The sequence below is a fragment of the Schistocerca piceifrons genome, chromosome 7, assembly GCF_021461385.2.
Source record: "Schistocerca piceifrons isolate TAMUIC-IGC-003096 chromosome 7, iqSchPice1.1, whole genome shotgun sequence".
Classification (NCBI taxonomy): Eukaryota; Metazoa; Arthropoda; class Insecta; order Orthoptera; family Acrididae; genus Schistocerca; species Schistocerca piceifrons.
Genome location: NC_060144.1, coordinates 244233097 through 244253571, shown reverse-complemented (window position 1 = coordinate 244253571; position 20475 = coordinate 244233097). Strand labels below are relative to the sequence as shown.

Genomic DNA, 20475 nt, shown 5'->3' with positions numbered 1-20475 from the left:
GTCTCGATTTCGTGCAGAAGCCTGCCGATGGAGTCCAACACTGATTGTCTTAGTTACTGGTGCAAACATTTACAAAAAAAATGGCTCTGAGCACTATGGGACTTAACTTCTGTGGTCATCAGTCCTCCAGAACTTAGAACTACTTAAACCTAACTAACCCAAGGACATCACACACATCCATGCCCGAGGCAGGATTCGAACCTGCGACCGTAGCGGTCGCGCAGTTCCAGACTGTAGCGCCTAGAACCGCCTGGCCACTCCGGCCGGCGCAAACGTTTACAGCCTTCTCCTGAGGTGTCATTGTCGTCTTCCTAACAGTTCTTTGCGACATGAATGCCCATTACATCACTTGTGATCTTTGCAAATTGAAGTGCTTTGTTAATAGGATAAATCCTATTGTTTTTTAAAAAAGCGCTTAAGAGAGTCACAGTTAGTGGAACCGTTGCAGATGCGTGTACAGATTGAGACAGTGGTTTGTACAGTGTACAGACAATGTCTCAGAATTAAGTTCACAAATTCTTGCTTTAACTGGTGAATGCACTCCAGCCATTGAAGAGGCTCTGTGTTATCACAGTACTCGGCAAATTCTTATATCCAGACTATTCTGTTCAGTAAACAGTAAATTATCTTACGTTATGTTAACCGCTGTCTTCTCAGTTGGTTACTAATAACCTAGAGCTGACTGCTTTACTTCTACTTTTACTTCTACTTGTGTGTTTCGTTTCTATATGTAACGAATTATTTCACTGACCTAATACATGTGCGAAATGTCGAAAGTTTTCGGAAAGGGAAAAGAAAATTCTTTCAGGTTATTACTAGCATCCGAAAGTACAACCAAACCATAGAAACATAATAGCGAATAGGAAAATATGTCAATATTGCCTCGACTCCATTTTAGCGGTAAAATGCGCATATTTAGGCAGAAGGTCAGGTCCATTTCATAAGCTCTCTACCTGCCCGCTGCCTTACGTTTCGGGATTGAAACGACAAAAAGATATTGCTGCCACATAACCTAGCCACTTTTGTCAGCCCGTGAGAGCTGGTACTCGGCACTGACACCCTAATGCCCCCCCCCCCCTCTCCCGCTCACCCCATGGTACACCAACCGACCGAGGCGGCATAATGGTTAGCACACTGGACTCGCATTCGCTCAGTCCACATCCACGTCCGGCCATCCAGGTTCAAGTTTCCCGTGATTTCCCTAAGTCGCTCCAGGCAAATGACGGGATGGTACCTTTGAAAGGACACGGCCACCGCAGAGATTCTGCTCCGTTTCTAATGACCTCGATATCGAAGAGACAATAAATCGAGTCTTCATTTCGTTCCTCCTTCCTCGACACATCACTGCCTACGTTATCTCACTTAGAACTAGACTGTTCAAGAGAACGAGTACTGTATATGTTACTTACCCGAAAACATAATAGAATCTAACAATCTGGGCTAGTGCTAGGTAACAGCAGCAATGCATATAATTTCAGTCACTTTGATATGGTAAGAAAATGGAACGGGATCCTCATCTCTTTTCGACTTGAGGATAAGTAACGAACTTCGTGAGAGAGAGATATTGTAATCATATAACTCTGCAGTACTGTCTCGCGACCTAAACATATGTGAAGAATATGTTGAGGGTTATCCAGTAAAGTTATTTTGTCCCGTTAGCAGCAGTTATATTAGTATGAAGTCGAATAGTAAATATAGCGTTTTTAAAAGATGTACTGCACAGAGCAGTGACTTGTCTGTTCCGTGACTTACTGCGATGCTCTCGCTTTCACGGACTTTTCTCTGTACAAACGATACGATTTGTGGCGCGCTGGTTGGCCAGCGCCTCCTTGACTTGCAGGCCCGGCACTCCATAGGACGAATTACGGGGCGGGTCTGCATGAGGCATCGTTGGGTATTAGCGGCGTACTGTTGTGCGCGCTGGTTTTGTCATTGCGGCGCCGGTGGCTGTGGGCGAGCTGACCTGGAGTATGGCTGCAATGACAAGTAAACATAGGCTCTGTTCAGTGAGTCGTTCCGCCTTTGCCCTGTGACGAGTTGGCATAATTTGGCCTGACTTACACCTCTAGGGCAGCTCTCTGAATCAGTTCTCGAATGGTGAGCTATTTCTCCGGTGGATCGTTTTCAGACCGTGACTGCTACGTATGCATTCTCTGTTTGTTCTTCAAAATCGCTTGAGTGTTGGGTTTGTATCACTGCTAACTAATCGCGAGTGGAATTAACTGACTGCCGCGCGAAGTGGCCGCCTGGTTTAGGGCGTCCTGTCACGGACTGCGTGGCCCCTCCCGCCGGAGGTTTGAGTCCTCCAGCTTGCATGAGTGTGTGTGCTGTTCTTAGCATAAGTTAGTTTAGTTTAAGTAGTATGTAAGTCTAGGAAGCGATGACCTAAGCAGTTTGGTCCCTTAGCAATTCACACACATCTGAACATCTGAATTAACTGACTTATGACCTGGCTTATTTTGCTATCAGTTCTTGATTGCTGTTAGTTGCGACCTGTATTAGGCAAATTTGTATCTTATCTGACTGAATTGCTACCTTCTCGATTTATCAACGAATTTTTCGCCTGCATAGTAAAAGTTAATTTTTAACTGAAGTTGATGTTGCTGTCCCATCTTCTGGCTGTGGGCGGTTGTAGCTTGTTGAAGACCTTGTGCCGCCATAGGGCAGTATTCTAAGCAATCTGTGTGCAGGTTTCGTTCTTTACACGGTCACAGTCATGAGTGGCTCTGCAGATTACCTCTTATGAGTATTGATTTGATTCAAGTTGTCTTAACGGCAGACATAACATCAACAGCAGCTGCAGTTTATTACGCAATACAGAATTCAAAATCTTTGAGGCCAATGTCATCTCCATTTGTTTTCCATCTTGATCATTCAGTATTTTACCCATGTCGTGAATCAAATTATATGTATATTAATATTGGTTTTGTGTGTGATATATGGAAGAAGCTGTTGGCAATATACAGCCCGTATTAGCTGTTTCTGGTCGGATCTCGCCAACGAAATTCAGACGCGCGGCCGATGTTGAACGCCAACCGTCAATAGTGTGCTAATTTGTGTTTACTCTTTTCAGGCTACTGCGTTATGTAATGATCACTCGAAATTTGTTATGCTCTTCTCTGTAAGCTGCAGACTGCTTTGTTATTATTCAGGTTGCTCAACTGTGATAGACTTGTTATGTTAAGACAGAGTACATTTGAATAGTTTGAAACCTTGCTTTCTGTAAATTGTGTTACCGTATTAAAATTTCTTTACTGTATCCTCAGATTGTGGCTCAGCACTCCACTCCAGTAGCAGTGTGCTTTGCTCCCCACTGTATCAGTTATCACAAAGAAAACAGGTTATAAAAAATGTGCTGTGTACAAGTTCCTTAATCAATCTGATCGTTAATATGATGCTACGTGGTTTTTCCAAAATGGTTGGTTCAAATGGCTCTGAGCACTATGGGACTTAACTGCAGTGGTCATCAGTCCCCTAGAACTCAGAACTAATTACACCTAACTAACCTAAGTACATCACACACATCCATGCCCGAGGCAGGATTCGAACCTGCGACCGTAGCGGTCGCGCGATTCTGGACTGCAGCGCCTAGAACCGCTCGGCCACTCCGGCCGGCGGTTTTTCCAAGAGATTTTGGTCAGTTGAATATCTGTGTGGGTTGGACAAATGTTACGTCTGGAGTAAGATAGTTCAATTATGGAAGAAACGGTAAAGGGAAAGGTGCTAGGAAAGAGAGAGAGAGTAATTCCATTGTTATTGAGTACAGTTTTAGCTATTTTAATTTCATAGGAAAGAAAAGCTTAGTGTAAGATTGTTAAAACCGTCGTATTCATTTCACTTGAATGACAAGTAACTCAGAGGAAATTCTTAAAAACGAAAAGATGTGAAGCGAGCTTTTGTGTTCTGCAGTGCTATTGTAACCAGTACTTCAGCAAGGAAATTAATTGAAAGGACTAATCAGAGCGTTGTTGAGCGGTGGTGTTCTAAGCAGAGAAATGAGAATGAAAGCAGCTTTGAACATGTGGCAAACTGCTATACAGTAAAAGATCGTTGTTGAGATTAAGTGAATGTGATGGGAAATATGCTTCTAAATGTCTTGAGTAGAAAGTATTAAACATACAGTTTTGATGGTGGGTTTCGTTCTGAATATTGACTTCGCGCCCCTGAAATATCTACTCTTTGACTCTGACGGAAGAATTTCCGTCTTTAAGTATATCGGTACATTTAAGTAGTACACAGTCCGTAGATCTACAAAACTTTCCAAGCCTTTCTAAAAGGAGAAAAGTCACATCACAGGAAACTGCATACTGGTTTGGGCGATGTTCCCCTGACGCCACGCCTACCTCCTCCATCCCCCTCCCCGCCAGTTTGCTCGTTCCCACGCTATGTAGTATCATACCATGGGGTTATGTTAAGGACAAGTTTTATGTATCCACAGTGCTAACAATGCTGAAAAAATTGCATGGGAGCTTTACTACTGCTGTGAGAAACGGTGATGGCAATATGTTTGTGAACGTATCTACGGAAACAGACTACCATCAATATTTGTGACGCGTAACCAATGGCGGAGACATCGGAACGTTTACACATGTAATGTGGTGCTACAGAAGAATGCTGAAGATTAGATGGGTAGATCACATAACTAATGATGAAGTATTGAATAGGATTGGGGAGAAGAGAAGTTTGTGGCACAACTTGACCAGAAGAAGGGATCGGTTGGTAGGACATGTTCTGAGGCATCAAGGGATCACCAATTTAGTATTGGAGGGCAGCGTGGAGGGTAAAAATCATAGGGGGAGACCAAGAGATGAATACACTAAGCAGATTCAGAAGGATGTGGGTTGCAGTAGGTACTGGGAGATGAAGAAGCTTGCACAGGATAGAGTAGCATGGAGAGCTGCATCAAACCTGTCTCAGGACTGAAGACCACAACAACAACAACAATACACATAGTACCAGAAACTGGTGAGACTGTTTGCCTTATCATGTGTCACTCGAATTTGTACGTTGTATGACCTCAACTGTTTTCAGTATGTATTAGTAATTTATTTGGTACGGGCTGTTGCAGAAGCACAAAAAAGTTATTCACTGATGATGCAGTTGTGTACATGAAGTTACAGTATTTGAACGGTAGTAAGAAACTGCAGAAATACTTGGAAAACACTTCATTTTGTATAATTAATGGCAAGTGTCTTTAAATTTCAATGAATGTAAGATAACCCTAGTAATAAGGAAAACGTACCATTTAATACCTGATTAACAGATTAGTGGTAAACATTCTGAGCTCGTGAGATCGTACAAGTATTTAGAGATAATAATATTAAGAAGAGATAGTAAAAAATTAGTGTTAGGGAAGGCGAGAGGAAGACATAGTTCTCAGCGGACGCTCTGGGTGTTTGTGTTGCATTTGAAAAGAGAATCGCATACGAGATGCCACAGTGACTACCTTTCCGTACAGTACTGTCACAGTATTGCAGTTCTTAACAAGCAGACGTACTACTGTGAAGTGCAACACATAAGGACGGAAGTGGTTCAAATGGCTCTGAGCACTATGGGACTTAACATCTTAGGTCATCAGTCCCCTAGAACTTAGAACTACTTAAAATTAACTACCCTAAGGACATCACACACATCCATGCCCGAGGCAGGATTCGAACCTGCGACCGTAGCGGTCGCGCGGTTCCAGACTGAAGCGCCTAGAACCGCTCGGCCACTTCGGCCGGCAAGGACGAAAGAATCGTTCTTATAATGTGTCACAGACTACCAGCAGAGAGCATTGATGCATTTAAGCATTCAGTAAGTTCATAATTGTTGTCATATTTCTTGGGTCTTCCACTGCTTGGTGGATCTGCCTCAGACCCAGTTGCAAAGGCCTTTCTCTCCAGTTTCCCAAGATTAACCGCCGCTGGGGCTTCTTTATCTATGCCACTGAAAAAGCCATATGTCTCATCCAACGTTCCTTGTCTTATACCAGTAGGCTAAGAAGTAGACGTTCGTCAGTTGTGGATCGGCATGTATCCCTGATTATAACAGAAATACTTAAACCAGTAGTACCTCACTACCAAAAGATAACCGCATTACAAGCCGTAGGGACGATCACATATTATATATTCATGAAGTGACGCCTGCACTGCTGTAACTTGACGCATAGCAGTTACTTCAAGTATTGTTGTAATCTGAGTGACATCTACCAGAAGACAGACGTACTACAGCTACTTAGAATACATTTCCAGATCCACGTAACCGCTAAACTGCAAGTCAAGTTACTTGAATACTTTCCGATCGCCATTTGTGGCCCACCCTGAAATAATGACTGCATACAACCTGTATTACCAAACTGCTATCCCGGACCAGTTGCTAGATACTCATATAGCGACTTCTACACGCAACAATAAATGGGTTTTCCATATTTGGCGTAGTTATTGACAGAATTTAAAAATTTAGAAGGCTGTCGTCATCCATTTGTTTGATAAGTGTAACTTTATCTGATGAGATTAACACAATAAATCAAGTTAAATTAGATACTGTGTTCTTGTTCTAAGGCAGCGCAAATAATGGCGGCAAATACCCATACCACATTCATCTTGTTTGATTTTTCTAAGTTATCGCTTTGCACGCCAGCGAGAGAGAGCAAGTTACGTTAATGTTAAGCAATCTTTGGCGTTTCTGTGACAGTCTTTGCCTCCGCGCAGAGTAATAGTTCCTTAGCCGAAGTGTCGTAGGCGATGTATGTATTCAGAAGTGCTTTGTTGACTTGTGATTGTATCTGTAAGATGAAGAAAGATGTATTGTAAAGGAGAGGAAGGATGAACATGATGTGTATATTGAAAGGCGAAAAGAATATAAATCTCGATCAATTATTATTAATACTTTTTTGAGACAAGTTGAGCAGTGCACATCTAGTTTGTCAAAATGATTATTGTCACCTATTTAACTTCGTTCACTTGCTCAGAGCGGCCGGCCGCGGTGGTCTCGCGGTTCTAGGCGCGCAGTCCGGAACCGCGCGACTGCTACGGTCGCAGGTTCGAATCCTGCCTCGGGGATGGATGTGTGTGATGTCCTTAGGTTAGTTAGGTTTAATTAGACCTAAGTTCTAGGGGACTGATGACCACAGCTGTTAAGTCCCATAGTGCTCAGAGCCATTTGAACCATTTATTTTTTTTTTTTTTTTTTTGCTCAGAGCTGAGGGGGAAAAGCCATCCTACTTTAATGAGTCATGCGCTAACATATCAACTGATAAACGCTGTTTGGTTTTTATACAAATTCTCTGTTAGCATTATACCATTTTGAAATCATCGTTCACTTTGATAAGCATTGTACTCTTCAGACCAATGTTATGTGTGAAGATCACGCGAAATTTTAGTCTCTCTTTTTCAACACATACACTACTGGACATTAAAATTGCTATCCCACGAAGATGACCGCTACAGACGCGAAATTTAACCTACAGGAAGAAGATGCTTTCATATGCAAATGATTAGCTTTTCAGAGCATTCACACAAGGTTGGCGCCGGTGGCAACACATACAACGTGCTGCATTTGGAAAGTTTCCAACCGATTTCTCATACACAAACAGCAGTTGACCGGCGTTGCCTGGTGAAACGTTGTTGTGATGCCTCCTGTAAGGAGGAGAAATGCGTACCATCACGTTTCCGAATTTGACAAAGGTCGGATTGTAGCCTATCGCAATTGCGGTTTATCGTATCGCGACATTGCTTCTCACGTTGGTCGAGACCCAATGACTGTTAGCAGAATATGGAATCGGTGGGTTCAGGGGGGTAATACGGAACGCCGTGCTCGATCCCAACGGCATCGTATCACAAGCAGTCGAGATGACAGGCATCTATTCTGCATGGCTGTAACGGATCGTGCAGCCACGTCTCGACCCCTGAGTCCACAGATGGGGACGTTTGCAAGACAACAACCATCTGCACGAACAGTTCGACGACGTTTGCAGCAGCATGGACTATCAGATCGGAGACCATGGCTACGGTTACCCTTGACGCTGCATCACAGACAGGAGCGCCTGCGATGGTGTACTGAACGACGAACCTGGGTGCACGAATGCCAAAACGCAATTATTTTGGATGAATCCAGTTTCTGTTTACAGCAACATAATGGTCGCATCCGTGTTTGGCGAAATCGCGGTGAACGCACATTGGAAGCGTGTATTCGTCATCGCCATATTGCCGTCTCACCCGGCGTGGTGTTATGAGTTGCCATTGATTACGCTTCTCGGTCGCCTCTTGTTCACATTGACTGCACTGTGAACAGTGAACGCTACATTTCAGATGTGTTACGACCCATGACTCTACCCTTCATTCGATTCCTGCGAAACCCTACATTTCAGCAGGACAGTGCATGACCGCATGTTGCAGGTCCTGTACGGGCCTTTCTGGATACAGAAAATGTTCGACTGCTGCCCTGGTCATCACATTCACTAGATCTCTCACCAATTGAAAACGTCTGGTCAGTGGTGGCCGAACAACTGTCTCGTCACAATACACCAGTCACTACTCTTGATGAACTGTGGTATCGAGTTGAAGCTTCATGGGCAGCTGCACATGTACCCGCCATCCAAGCTCTGTTTGACTCAATGCCCAGGCGTATCAAGGCCGTTATTACGGCCAGAGGTGGTTGTTCTGGGTACTGATTTCTCAGGATCTATGCACCCAAATTGCGTGAAAATGTAATCACATGTCAGTTCTAGTATAATATATTTTTCCAATGAATACCCGTTTATCATCTGCATTTCTTCTACCGTTTCATAGTTCATAGGAATAGTTACTCTCCCCGTCATACTGCTTCAAGAAGGTTTATCATTACGCATTACCACATTGCACCATATGGTATGCAATAGTTCGACTATAGTTTGGAAATTTCTTTCAAAAATAGAGATCTAGCTTAGCCGCTGCCTCCTCGCGCTTTGCTGTTGTGGAGGAATCTGCAACGTTATTGTTAAGACGCGAGGTAAGTGGAAATTTTGAGTAGGGCCAGATAATTGTTTTACTTCAGTTGCGTAATTAATACAAGACATGTTGTACTCAGACCAGTTACAGTTCATTTCAAATTAGGTTGTGTTTAGTAAAAGAATATCATACAAGCTTAAGTTGGATAACAGTTTATGGAAACACAGTTTTGGTAACACGTTGACTTTATATAGAATGGGAGGTAAATTTGGGGCAAATTTCAGATGGAAACACGTAGTTGGGAAACTGCACACTGTTTCATAATGACATCACTTATTAATCTTTCGTAAACTTTCTCGCTTACATGCTTTAAGTCGTATTTGTTACAAATGACTACTCATTCGTAAAGTAATCAGCTGTTTTATGTTTTATACATTGGAGCTCGTGTCTTTGGAAAGTAGAGGGGTTACTTGTTGCGCACTGACGAAACAGAATGTAAGTCGGGGACTGAGTTTATTTTACCGAAGTCTGTGCTGGAGGTGATGGATATATTACACGCATAAGCAAGGATCGATGTGTTCTGTAATGGCATTAGGTAGTAGGCGTTTACCACAAGCTTGTCTGTACACGGGTATGAACACGGTGTGACAGCTGTTTGACCGCAGAGACACGTGGCGATCACCAGTGACACGTATTGATCGACACACACGGACCATGGCAGCAACGTTGACGTTCTCGCTACTGACTGACTCTGTCTGTACGGGTCACTTTCACCCCGGCTGGAGAAGACTACTCGTTTCCGTAGAAGGTTAGTGAAGCAGAGGAATGGCTCAACATCATTTGATCACAAACGCATTTTTCAGTTTTCAGTTTCTCCAACATTAGCAAAAAATAAATAAAAAAATAAAAAGGCAGTCACTAACGAATAGACACACACTGCAGTTTACAATATTTTATATTTGGACAAAAATGACAAAGGTTTATGACAACACAGCAAGTGATAGCTACTGGTGTCGTATATGCAACAAATATTTTTGCAATATCCTTTCATTTGACTGGGCATGTTTTATCCTACAGCTTTTCGCATTGTGCCTCAATATTTATCATTTATTCAAAGTGGCTATATTAACCTTGTTTGGAGGTCTGTGGTACACATTTCAGTCTTTGTACCAGCTACAGATTTTCTGTACACTAACTGCTCCCATTTCCATACTACCTGTATACTTCAGGGTGCCAATATAAAAATGGCCCTATCATTTTCTGATATGGGTTTCTATGGATAAGGAAAACTGCTTTTTTCTTTTAGTGATTCTATTGCCTCGTCTCCTGTAATACCGAAATCATTTTGAAGATCGCAAACACCCAGACGATACCTTCGTTTTGACGATTCTTCATTACTAAACAAGCCTTTGCTTGTAACGTGCTAAGCTATTCTTCTATACCTTCTGCTGTCTTTTTTTTTTTTCTTTTTTTTTTTTTTTTTTTTTTTCCTATCCACCAATAACACATAACGAAGGTAATACGATAGTACTAAAATTTTGCAAGACATCTTTTCAGCAGCATAATAATGACACATCTCTGATGATCACTCTTATTCTTTCTTTTTTTTCTATTAACAAAAGACAGTTCGCAGTGAATAGTAACCGTCTCCGTGTACACAGATATATTTTAGTCTTCAGTCTCTGTCTGTTTTGATGTGGCCCTGCCACGAGTTCTTCTCCTGTACATGTTTTCTTCTCGGACTGCCATTTGCAACCTATGTCCTCAAATATTTGCTGGATGTATCCCAATCTCTGTCTTCTCCTACAGTTTTTACCCTCTACGACTCCCTCTACTACCTTGGAAGTTATTCCCTGATTTCAGAATGAAATTTGCACTCTGCAGCGGAGTCTGCGCCGATATGAACCTTTCTGGGAGATTAAACAGTGTGCCGGACCATGACTCTAACTCGAGAACTTTGCCTGTCTCTGGCAAGTGCTCTACCAGCTGGGCTACCCAAGCACTACTCACGACCCCTGTGAACCTCGGTAGTGCACGTATCCGCGTGAGCAAAGGTCCCGAGTTAGTCTCGGACCGGCACACAGTTTTAAACTGTCAGGAAGTTTCTTATTCCTTGATGTCTTAACAGATGCCCTATTCTCGTGTCACTTCTTCTCATGAGTATTTTCCATTTATGCCTTTCATTGTTTATTCTGCAGAGAACCTCCTCATTCCATTCCTCATCATTGCACATAAATACAACACTTTTTTAAAGCACCGTATCTTAAATACTTCTATTCTCTTCTCTCTTCAACATCATTCGCGAACAGCCTTAACCATCCCTGTACTGACCGAACAAGTGCAACAGGCATCACACAAACTAACATCCGGCTCCTGTTATGCACCTCCATGCACATGTGTATGATAGGATTCAACATTCTGGATCCACACCGGTTACTAATGCACCAGTATTTCACATTTCCGTGGCTTATTCCGCGCTTACATTAATTTCTGATCTTCGAATTTTAGTCACTTTAATACATTACCTAGACAAATGTATTCCCGTAATTTCATTACTGTACATTCTATTTTCCGTCAGTGTTGGTTCAAATGGCTCTGAGCACTATGGGATTTAACATCTATGGTCATCAGTCCCCTAGAACTTAGAACTATTTAAACCTAATTAACCTAAGGACATCACACAACACCCAGTCATCACGAGGTAGAGAAAATCCCTGACCCCGCCGGGAATCGAACCGAGGAACGCGGGCGCGGGAAGCGAGAACGCTACCGCACGACCACGAGCTGCGGACCCGTCAGTGTAGATCATCGTAAATATTAAAATATGCATTGGTTGCAAATCCATTCTACTCGTTGGGGAGATTGTCCGTTTCCTTGATTTTTGTGATGTAAATCTCCAGATATTATAAAATATTTAACTGTTTACTTTTTCAACGTTATTTAAAATTTTTATTGTTCTGTATGTGGCAATCTATGACACACTGGTTGAGCCGTGGTGGGACTGGCGCCAGTAGTATCTCTGACATGAGTACGATCGATTTCCTAGTGCAGAGATTGGTCCTTGGGCTTGGGCCGGCTCGAGATATAAGGGAGTGCCAACAGCGAGTAGCGGACAAGAGGACACAACGCTTGAGAACGGAACGCGGCGGTGCGCGAGTCGGTGATTGCTTGGCGGACAGAAGCGGAGACGGCGTGCCTGAGGCTGGGCGGCGGTTGTCATGTGGTTGCACTAGAGTCGGCGGGAGTTGGCCGCTGCTGTGCATTCTCCGCCAACCTCGTGAGCTGTGGATGTGCCCGCTTCCTTGGACGAACAGGCGTTTATGGTCTTCCGAAGTGAAGATCTGACATCTTCGCAAAATCGCCCCAGCATCAAGACACCCTGTTAAGTACGCTAATTACTAAGAACGTTTAGTTAACTGTGAGTGTGATCGCTCTTGGTACAGTACGACGCTGCACGACGTGTGCTATGATGCTTGTTCGAATTCATTTGAGGCCTCCTACTAGGTGTGAGCTGTGCTTCCGCATAATATTGATGTATTTGCGGCTGTGTGTCACTAAGTTATAGTGACCGCCGGTTCTCGTGAGCCAGATCATTTCCCACACTTAGTGTTTGTTTATCAAGTACAGTTTCACTTTCTATTGAAATTAGTTGTTGTTCAGCCTTGATTTTATAGCGTTAATTTACTTATCAATCTTAAATGTTAAGGTTGAGAAACGTTTTTCTGCCTTCTATTGTCAGGTATGGTCTGTGTTTCAGTGAGCTGAGGCAGCGGTCAACCGAAGCGCAGGGATTTCCTTTAGATTAGAAGTTTGGCTTACGGGCGGTGGACTTCGCCTGAGCTCAGGTGTTCCTCTTGGTAGCAATTGCTTGGTTCACATTTTGGTGGTCTACTCGACGTGGGACTGCAAACGGAGCCACGTCTTGGTTCGAAGTTAAGAATTATTTCTCTGAGTCGCTTCCACCGTTCGTTCTTAAACTTCAGCCTTACAAGCTTGGACCTTGCTTCTGTTGCTACACTTTTATCACTGTATCAGGTTGTAACTTTCTATGCCCTAAAAGTTCATCTTATATGTCAATGGGCATTTGAATAATTTCCTGATCCGCTCTGCAATATTGCACAAGTAAAGTATGATAAATACGTTTTAATCTTTCGTCTTAAAGTTGAGACTGCGTGTGTCAACTGTTATTTTACATGTAATGTTAGAGTTTGAAATTGAAAGGGTCTTAAATAATGTGTCTTATCTGGAGTTGTCTGTTAAAGTTGTGGTTAAATTCAGCCTACGTGGCTTCTGTCAGTTTTGGTGAGAAATCGTGGCCTACATGTAATCCTAAAATTTGAAACTGAAAGGGTCTCAAATAATGTGTCTTAACTGGAGTTGTTTGTTAAAGTTATTTATTAAGTTGCTAATGACTGATGTAATGAATGCCTATTAAATAATCTTGCCCGAGTGGCGCCTGCCAAATTGTATCTGAGATTGTTTTGGGTAGTTAATAAAACCATTACAACTGAAATGTTCACTTTATTGGGTGATTCCTTCCACCCCCTTTCGATTTAAAGGTTAAACAAAACAGCTGTTAAGCGAGGACGTACCACTGGTGTTTTTACGTTATCTGAACGCAATTTATAGTCCCTTTCACCGGGACATATATTCAGTTCTGTCTGATGCTTTGTCTGTTTATTTCGTGATGGCTACATGACCTTATAGGATGCCATTTTTCCATGTAGTTAATTTTCCTTCTTTATATTCTTCTTAATTTTATTTCATATGATGGTTACTATGTCTGGGTCGTATTCATCACGTCAGACGCATGATTTTTTTCTGTATGATATGTAGAATAATCCGGCTTTCCCAATGCCAAGTGGAAGGGAGGGGAAGAAGGAATTAGACATATTAAGACAGATCGCCCTGGCAAATGAATGTGACCCGGATACGCCGAACACCATACTGTATGTGACAAATTATTCTAGAACAGTTTCGTTCATAGCGAACATTAAAGGCAATGTATCGTTACGATGTGATATATTGTCGCAGAAGAAGCTGAGTAGCATCGTGGTGTATTGGTTACGATAGTAAACTGTTGCATAGAGTGCCGTGAGTTCAAAACTCTTCTGGAATCTACGATTTTAATTCCTATCTTCAGTACCAGTACGTTCTAGAAGTATCCATAAATGTCAAGAATCATAGTACTGGAATGTTCTGTTGCTGTATACCTACAGTATGTGTTCTGGCCGGAGGCAGTTCGCTCCGCGCTCTTGTATGTGCAAGTGCTGAACAAACCTTCGTTAAGTGAAGTTAGTGTCCCTCATTCATCTAATTACACCTTCTTCTACCTGACATTATTCTGGTGGAGGCGCCGGGTATTGGAGCTTGTGATAGCGCACATTGTCGACGACACAGCGGCTCCCATCAGGCCACAACAGAGCCGTAGTTTACATGGCGACAAACTCGAGTTCGAGCCATATTAAACAGACCGCAATCTATACAGAAGAAGAAGAGAAATTTACGATGACAGCAACTCTGTCCCTCTACATGACACATCCTTCCAGGTTCTCTGGTGACGATGGCCAAGATTCAAACAAGTGGCTGAAGGTATATGAGCGTATAGCCAAATTTAACAAATTGGATGACACCATGTGTTTGGCTAACGTGTTTTTCTACTTGGAGGGCACTTCCAAGCAATGGTATGAGAACAACGAGGAGAAGTTGACAATCTGAGAAGTATTCCAGGTGGATCTGCGCAAGTATTTCGGCGACACAGAACGACAAAAGTTCAAGGCTGAAGATAAATTAAAGTGCCGCGCACAGAGTCCAGGAGAAACTACAGTATCCTATATTCAAGACGTTTTGGAGCTGTGTAACATAGTGGATCTCAGAATGAAGGAGGAAGATAAGGTTGCATATCTCATGAAGCGTGTTGCTAAGGACGTGTATCAGGCCCTACCCCTGAAGGAGGTCTCGACAGCAGACGACTTCATAAAATAGTGACAGTATATCGAGACAATGCATCAAAAAGAATTACACGCAAGAAGTCTGAAAGGCCTTCAAACGTCGTATCGATGTCTGTGATGGAGGAAGCAACTGATTTCACAAGAGTTCTTCGTCAGATAGTGAGAGCGGAAGTTCAGAAGGGCTTGGATTGCACGGCGGCCAAAAAACCGAGACACTTCAAGAGGCCATAATGGAGGAAGTGGAACAGACATTGAACCCATCCTCTCGTCCTTCATTTCCATTTAAAACGGTGAAAAAGTCGAGACCCAGGTGGAGCTACGTTTCTACAATGCCGCATGAGGAACCTGTTTGGGCACCAAGGAAGACTGACCTCTGGAGGACCCAGGATATCCAACGACTATGTTTCCACTGCGGACGACCGAGACATGTGGTGCGCTGTTGTCGAGAAAGGCGGCGGATATTTGATGACACCCGCACCAGACAGCAGACTGATCTTAGCCGACGCCAACTCCTGGACTACGAAGATGAACAAGAGGATGTGGGTGCAGGACAACGTAGGTCACCATCACTGCAAGCTAGCCGCTGGAGAGGACGCTCCCCAACACGCCGATCAAGGTTGCCATCGCCGTTTAGAAGCTCCAACCGATCACCTAGCCGCCGCAACCTGGACAACTAAAGGGTGCGACCTTCCTTGGAGGCGAGGCCGCCAAAGAGAAAACTCCTCCGCCGTCAGTCACTACAAAAATGATAGGAAACTACGTCGACCACCTCATTTATGGCCGACCAGCTCAAGTTCTTGTGGACTCTGGAGCATAATATTCAGTCATTTCATACAAGTACCGTAACTAGTTGCTGAAAACCGTATTAGTCGATAGCAAAACATCTCTGCTGTAGGTGGCTAATGGGAAATATGTAAAACCTACAGGAAGATGTACCATTCGTGTGGGTGTAAGTGACTATACACAGCCCTTAGAATTCATCGTCTCAAAAAAGTGTAGTCATGACATCATTCTTGGATGCGACTTTTTGAAAGCTTCTCAGGCAATTATAGATTGTGGTCGCTTGAAGATTATGCTAGACGAGATGAGATAATGGGAACAGGAAGATGCGCATCCGAGAGTGTGGAGAATATGTGTGCTGGATGAAGTGATCATTTCGGCAGTCAGCGCTAGAAAGGTCACGTGTCACTCTATGCGTCAACCAATGGATCTAGTAGTGGAATGTAAGAGAAGCATACCACTGAAGAATAACTTGGTCATCCCCTCCTCTGTCGCCTCGTTTAAGAACGGATTCAGTGAACTGTGGATAGTTAACTGTCGCCGAGAACCGCAGATACTTCCAAGACGCATGTGAGTAGCAAGCGCTAAGCCGTTAATTGAAGAACAGCTGAGCATCATAGAAACACCTCCCGTGCCGAGTCTGGGAGCGAAATTAGCACTACCACTACGAGACAGCTCGACTATCACCAGATCTCACTAAGGAACAACAGAAGAACTTACTGGCCATTCTTCAAGAGTTCTCTGAAAGCTTCAATCAACAGGTGAAGAGCAAATTAGACAAATGGACGATGAAGCACCGGATTAGCACTGAAGACCATCAATCAATAAGCCAGAGAACATACCGTGTGTCAGCAATAGAAAGTTGATTAATTTGTGACGAGTTAGAGAAAATGATGAAGAATGACATCATTCAGTCTTCGCAGAGCCCATGGTCGTCACCAGTTGTCCTCGTCAGGAACAAGGATGGCAGTTGGCGCTTTTGTGTTGAATATAGAACGCTTTATAAGATAACTAAAAGGGACGTTTGCCCTCTTCCACAAATTGACAATACACTAGATTGTCAGAAGGGAGTTAGGTTTTTCTTAGCCATGGACATGTACTCGGGATACTGGCAAATCGAAGTAGATGCTGATGGTGAGAAAACTGCATTCGTCACACCTGAGGGCCTGTATGAGTTTAAGGTGATGCCGTTTGGTTTGTGTAATGCACCAGCAACTTTTGAACAGGTGGTCTTCTAAGGCAGCTGAAGTGGACGATGTTTCTTTGTTATTTAGATGACATTATAGTGTTCTCATAGACATTTGACGAACATATAAAAAGACTGAGGGCCGTTCTTAAATGTCTCCAACAAGGCGGACTGAAACTCAATCCATGAAAGTGTCTCTTTAGAGCAAAAGAAATCAAAATACTTGGACACCTTGTGTCAAACGAAGGTGTGTGGCCAGACCCAGAAAAGGTGGGATCTATAACGGAATTTCCTATTCCTAAAAGTATTAGAGATGTGAGAAGCTTCCTCGGATTATGTTCTTATTTGCGTAGTTTTATCAAAGACTTTTGCATTAATGCCAGGCCACTCCAAGGGTTGTTAAAGACTGATGCTAAATTTATCTGGGGTGTTGCTCAACAAGATTCCCTTCGATGTGCTGTGGAAAGCTCTGTACTTGGTCTGTATGATGAGAGATTATCAACAGAACTACACACTGATGCCAGAGGGTATGGGATCGGTGCTGTTCTGGTGCTAATTTTTGATGGAAAAGAGAAGGTTATAGCCTTTGCTTCTTGGCCACTTACAAAAGCCAAGAGAAACTACTCATCTACAGAAATAGAATATCTTGCAGTGATCTGCGCCATGTGCAGATTTCGACAGTATCTCTATGGAACGCCATTTACAGTTGTTACAGACCATCATTCACTTTGTTCGTTGACAGGTCTTAAGGATCCAACAGAACGACTCGCCAGGTCGGCACTACGTCTTCAAGAGTATGACATTACCATAGTGCACAAAAGTGGATGGAAACACCAAGATGCCGACTGTCTCTCAAGAAACCCTGTGCAAGACCATCAAGACTTTGATGAAGATAGTGACTGTCTCGCTGCACTCCAGGATCTCTCTCCTGAGCAGGAGTAGGACGACTAGATATCTCAATTTATGCTTGCCTTAAATCGTTCACAGGAAGTGAAAGGACAAATTAAGGTAGTTAATGGATTACTTTGCAAGAAAACCTTTGATCCGTTTGGAAAGAAGTGGCTACCAGTGATCCCAAAACACATGCGCCAAGATGTTCTACAGAAATTCAATGACACACCTAAAGCCGGACATTTACGATTTATTAAGATAGACGATAGAATCCGCAAGAGACTTTTCGGCCAGGTTTATGTAGGAGTGTCCGTCACTATGTATCGCACTGTCGAGAGTGCCAGAGGAGAAACGCAGTTCCTCAGAAACCACATGGCCGACTCATACCAATTCCACCAGCCGAAACGCCTTTCCGGCGTGTTGGGATTGACCTCCTCGGACGATTTCCAACGTTTGCTAGTGGCAACAGACTGATTATTGTTTGCACTGATTATCTGACAAGCTATGCCATTACAAAAGCCGTGAAAACAGCGGAAGCATCCGAGGTAGCCAAATTCATCGTAGAAGACATTGTATTAAAACACGTTGCTCCAAGGTCGTAAGGTCGTTAATTACGGATCGAGGGAAAGTTTTTCAATCACATCTTCCGACGCCGATAAACCGTCGATGCAACATCACATGACGACTGCCTACCACCCGCAAACTGACTGGCTTACTGAACACCTTAATAAGACCTTGGCTGACATGCTATCAATGTTCGTCAGTGCTAAGCAGAGTAACTGGGACGAGGTGCTACCTTCCGTGACGTTTGCCTACAACACCGTCATACAAGACACCACAGGATTTACGTCATTTTTCCTGATGCATGGACGTAAGGCGACTACGACGATGGACACTGTGCTTTCGTTGAATCCTGATGAAGTGGACGACGACTACATTGGCTAGGTGTTAACCAGAGTTGAGGAAGCTCGGCAGTTAGCTCGACTCCGCACACTGCAGGCTCAAGAAAACGATTGCCGAAGGTAAGACGCGAGGCACCGCCCTGTTGTCTACCAGCCTGGTGACCTCGTCTGGATCTTCACTCATCGGGAGTCGGAGTGTGCAGGATAGGAGGACGTAACACCAATAGGCTGTTCTCTTAAGGAGGGAGCCATGTCGCAGAAGAAGCCGAGTAGCGCAGTCGCCGTAGTGTAGTGATTGTGATAGTAAACTGTTGCATGGAGGGTCATGAATTCAAAACTCACCTGAACTGAAAAATTGTAATTTCTATATTCGGTTCGAGTAGATTCTAGAAGTATCCACAAATGGCAAGAATCATTGTACTGGAATGTTCCGTAGCTGTATACCGTATGTGTTCTAGCCGGAGGCAGTCCGCTCCACGCTCTTGAACGTGCAAGTGCCGAATAAACATTCGTTAAGTGAAGTTAGTGTCCGTAATTCATCTAATTACACCTTCTTCTACGTGACAATATTATTTCAGAAAATGCTGTCTTATTATGTTGAGTAATTACATGCCATAGGTCACACATTTTAATGGAATAAATTTTTGATTTCTTGATATTTCATTTGTTCTTGAATTGTATATATGAAAAAATACAAATAAACTACAAGTTCTTTCTTCATTGATAAATACGATGTAACCCAATTCCGGAATTAGTCCTTGTTAAATGCTTGACAGTTCAACATTTTAGAAGATGAAAATATGTTAAAATTCAATCAAATCTACCTAAATATGCCAATTTTAAAATTATGTTTCCGTCGCGTACAAAGAAGCCTGTTTGGCTTTTCGTCAACAGATGAAGAAAAAAGACAGGTACACCTATAAGAGTATTTGGTGAGTTCATGTTGGTATCTAATATCGTGTCGGTCATTGAAGAATTTTACCTCCCAACGAAACACTCATAATTATCACAATTTTGTTATCGTTTTGGTACACCTTTTAGTAATTTTAGCGGTGGTATCTTTGCCCAGAAGCATCTCGATTGTATGTATCTCTGAGAATTCACTGTATCATTATCGTAATAATGGTATCTCATTCGCTTTCACGTACCGACCATCCGCCAACCGAGTGTAATCCAGCGGCAGAATGCAAGGAATAAATCTATATGTAGAATAATCACGTTTGCGAGGCCAGGAAGTCAACACAGGCGCACACAGCACACAAGTAATGTGGGCAGCGCTTGTGTACCTCGCCTGCGTGTGCGTAAGCACCAAGCCACATGCAGTCCTGCACGCAGGCGCTTTTACATGAGGCTCTGGAATTCTCTCTGTATGGAAGCTTTGCCGGGTCGCTGGACTGATTCATTTCTACCTGCCGCTAATGCGCCGCCTGGAAGCCCTCTGAAGCGTTAATTAGGTGGACACACAATCAAATATTTAGTGGCTTCTGCCAGAGCAATGACGGTCACCTAATTCCATTTATGCATCAAATGCAAGTGACGATATGAGTTCCCAATATGTATTCGCTTTCAGCGGCACATGACGTGCTTACCACTCCATATGCCGATGTTGCGATTATACCATTAGGCAAATCAGCTACATTGTTCCGTCACTGACGAATTGTTTCTGCGTGCTACCACACGATTCTAAACAATGAATACAACGCATTTCGTTTCTGTAGAATAAATGTGAACGAACTTTGCGAAGTACGGTGATATTATCTAAACAGTTTGCGCATTGAATGGACACCCTTGCTAACTTCCTTGAATGTATGTAGTTGATATTGGTATGTACTTGAACTACACGGTTTCAACGTAAC

The 20475-nt window shown here is 43.1% G+C and overlaps 1 protein-coding gene across 1 annotated transcript in view; it reads right to left on the bottom strand.

The window, feature by feature from the left end:
* Nucleotides 1–5753: 5753 nt before the first annotated feature.
* The window catches only part of LOC124805595, a 116339-nt gene continuing 101617 nt past the window's right edge, over nucleotides 5754–20475 (bottom strand). Inside the window, exon 3 of the mRNA XM_047266162.1 lies at nucleotides 5754–5978. Within this exon, the coding sequence (XP_047122118.1) occupies nucleotides 5754–5978 (225 nt within the window). The remainder of the gene's footprint in view (nucleotides 5979–20475) is intronic.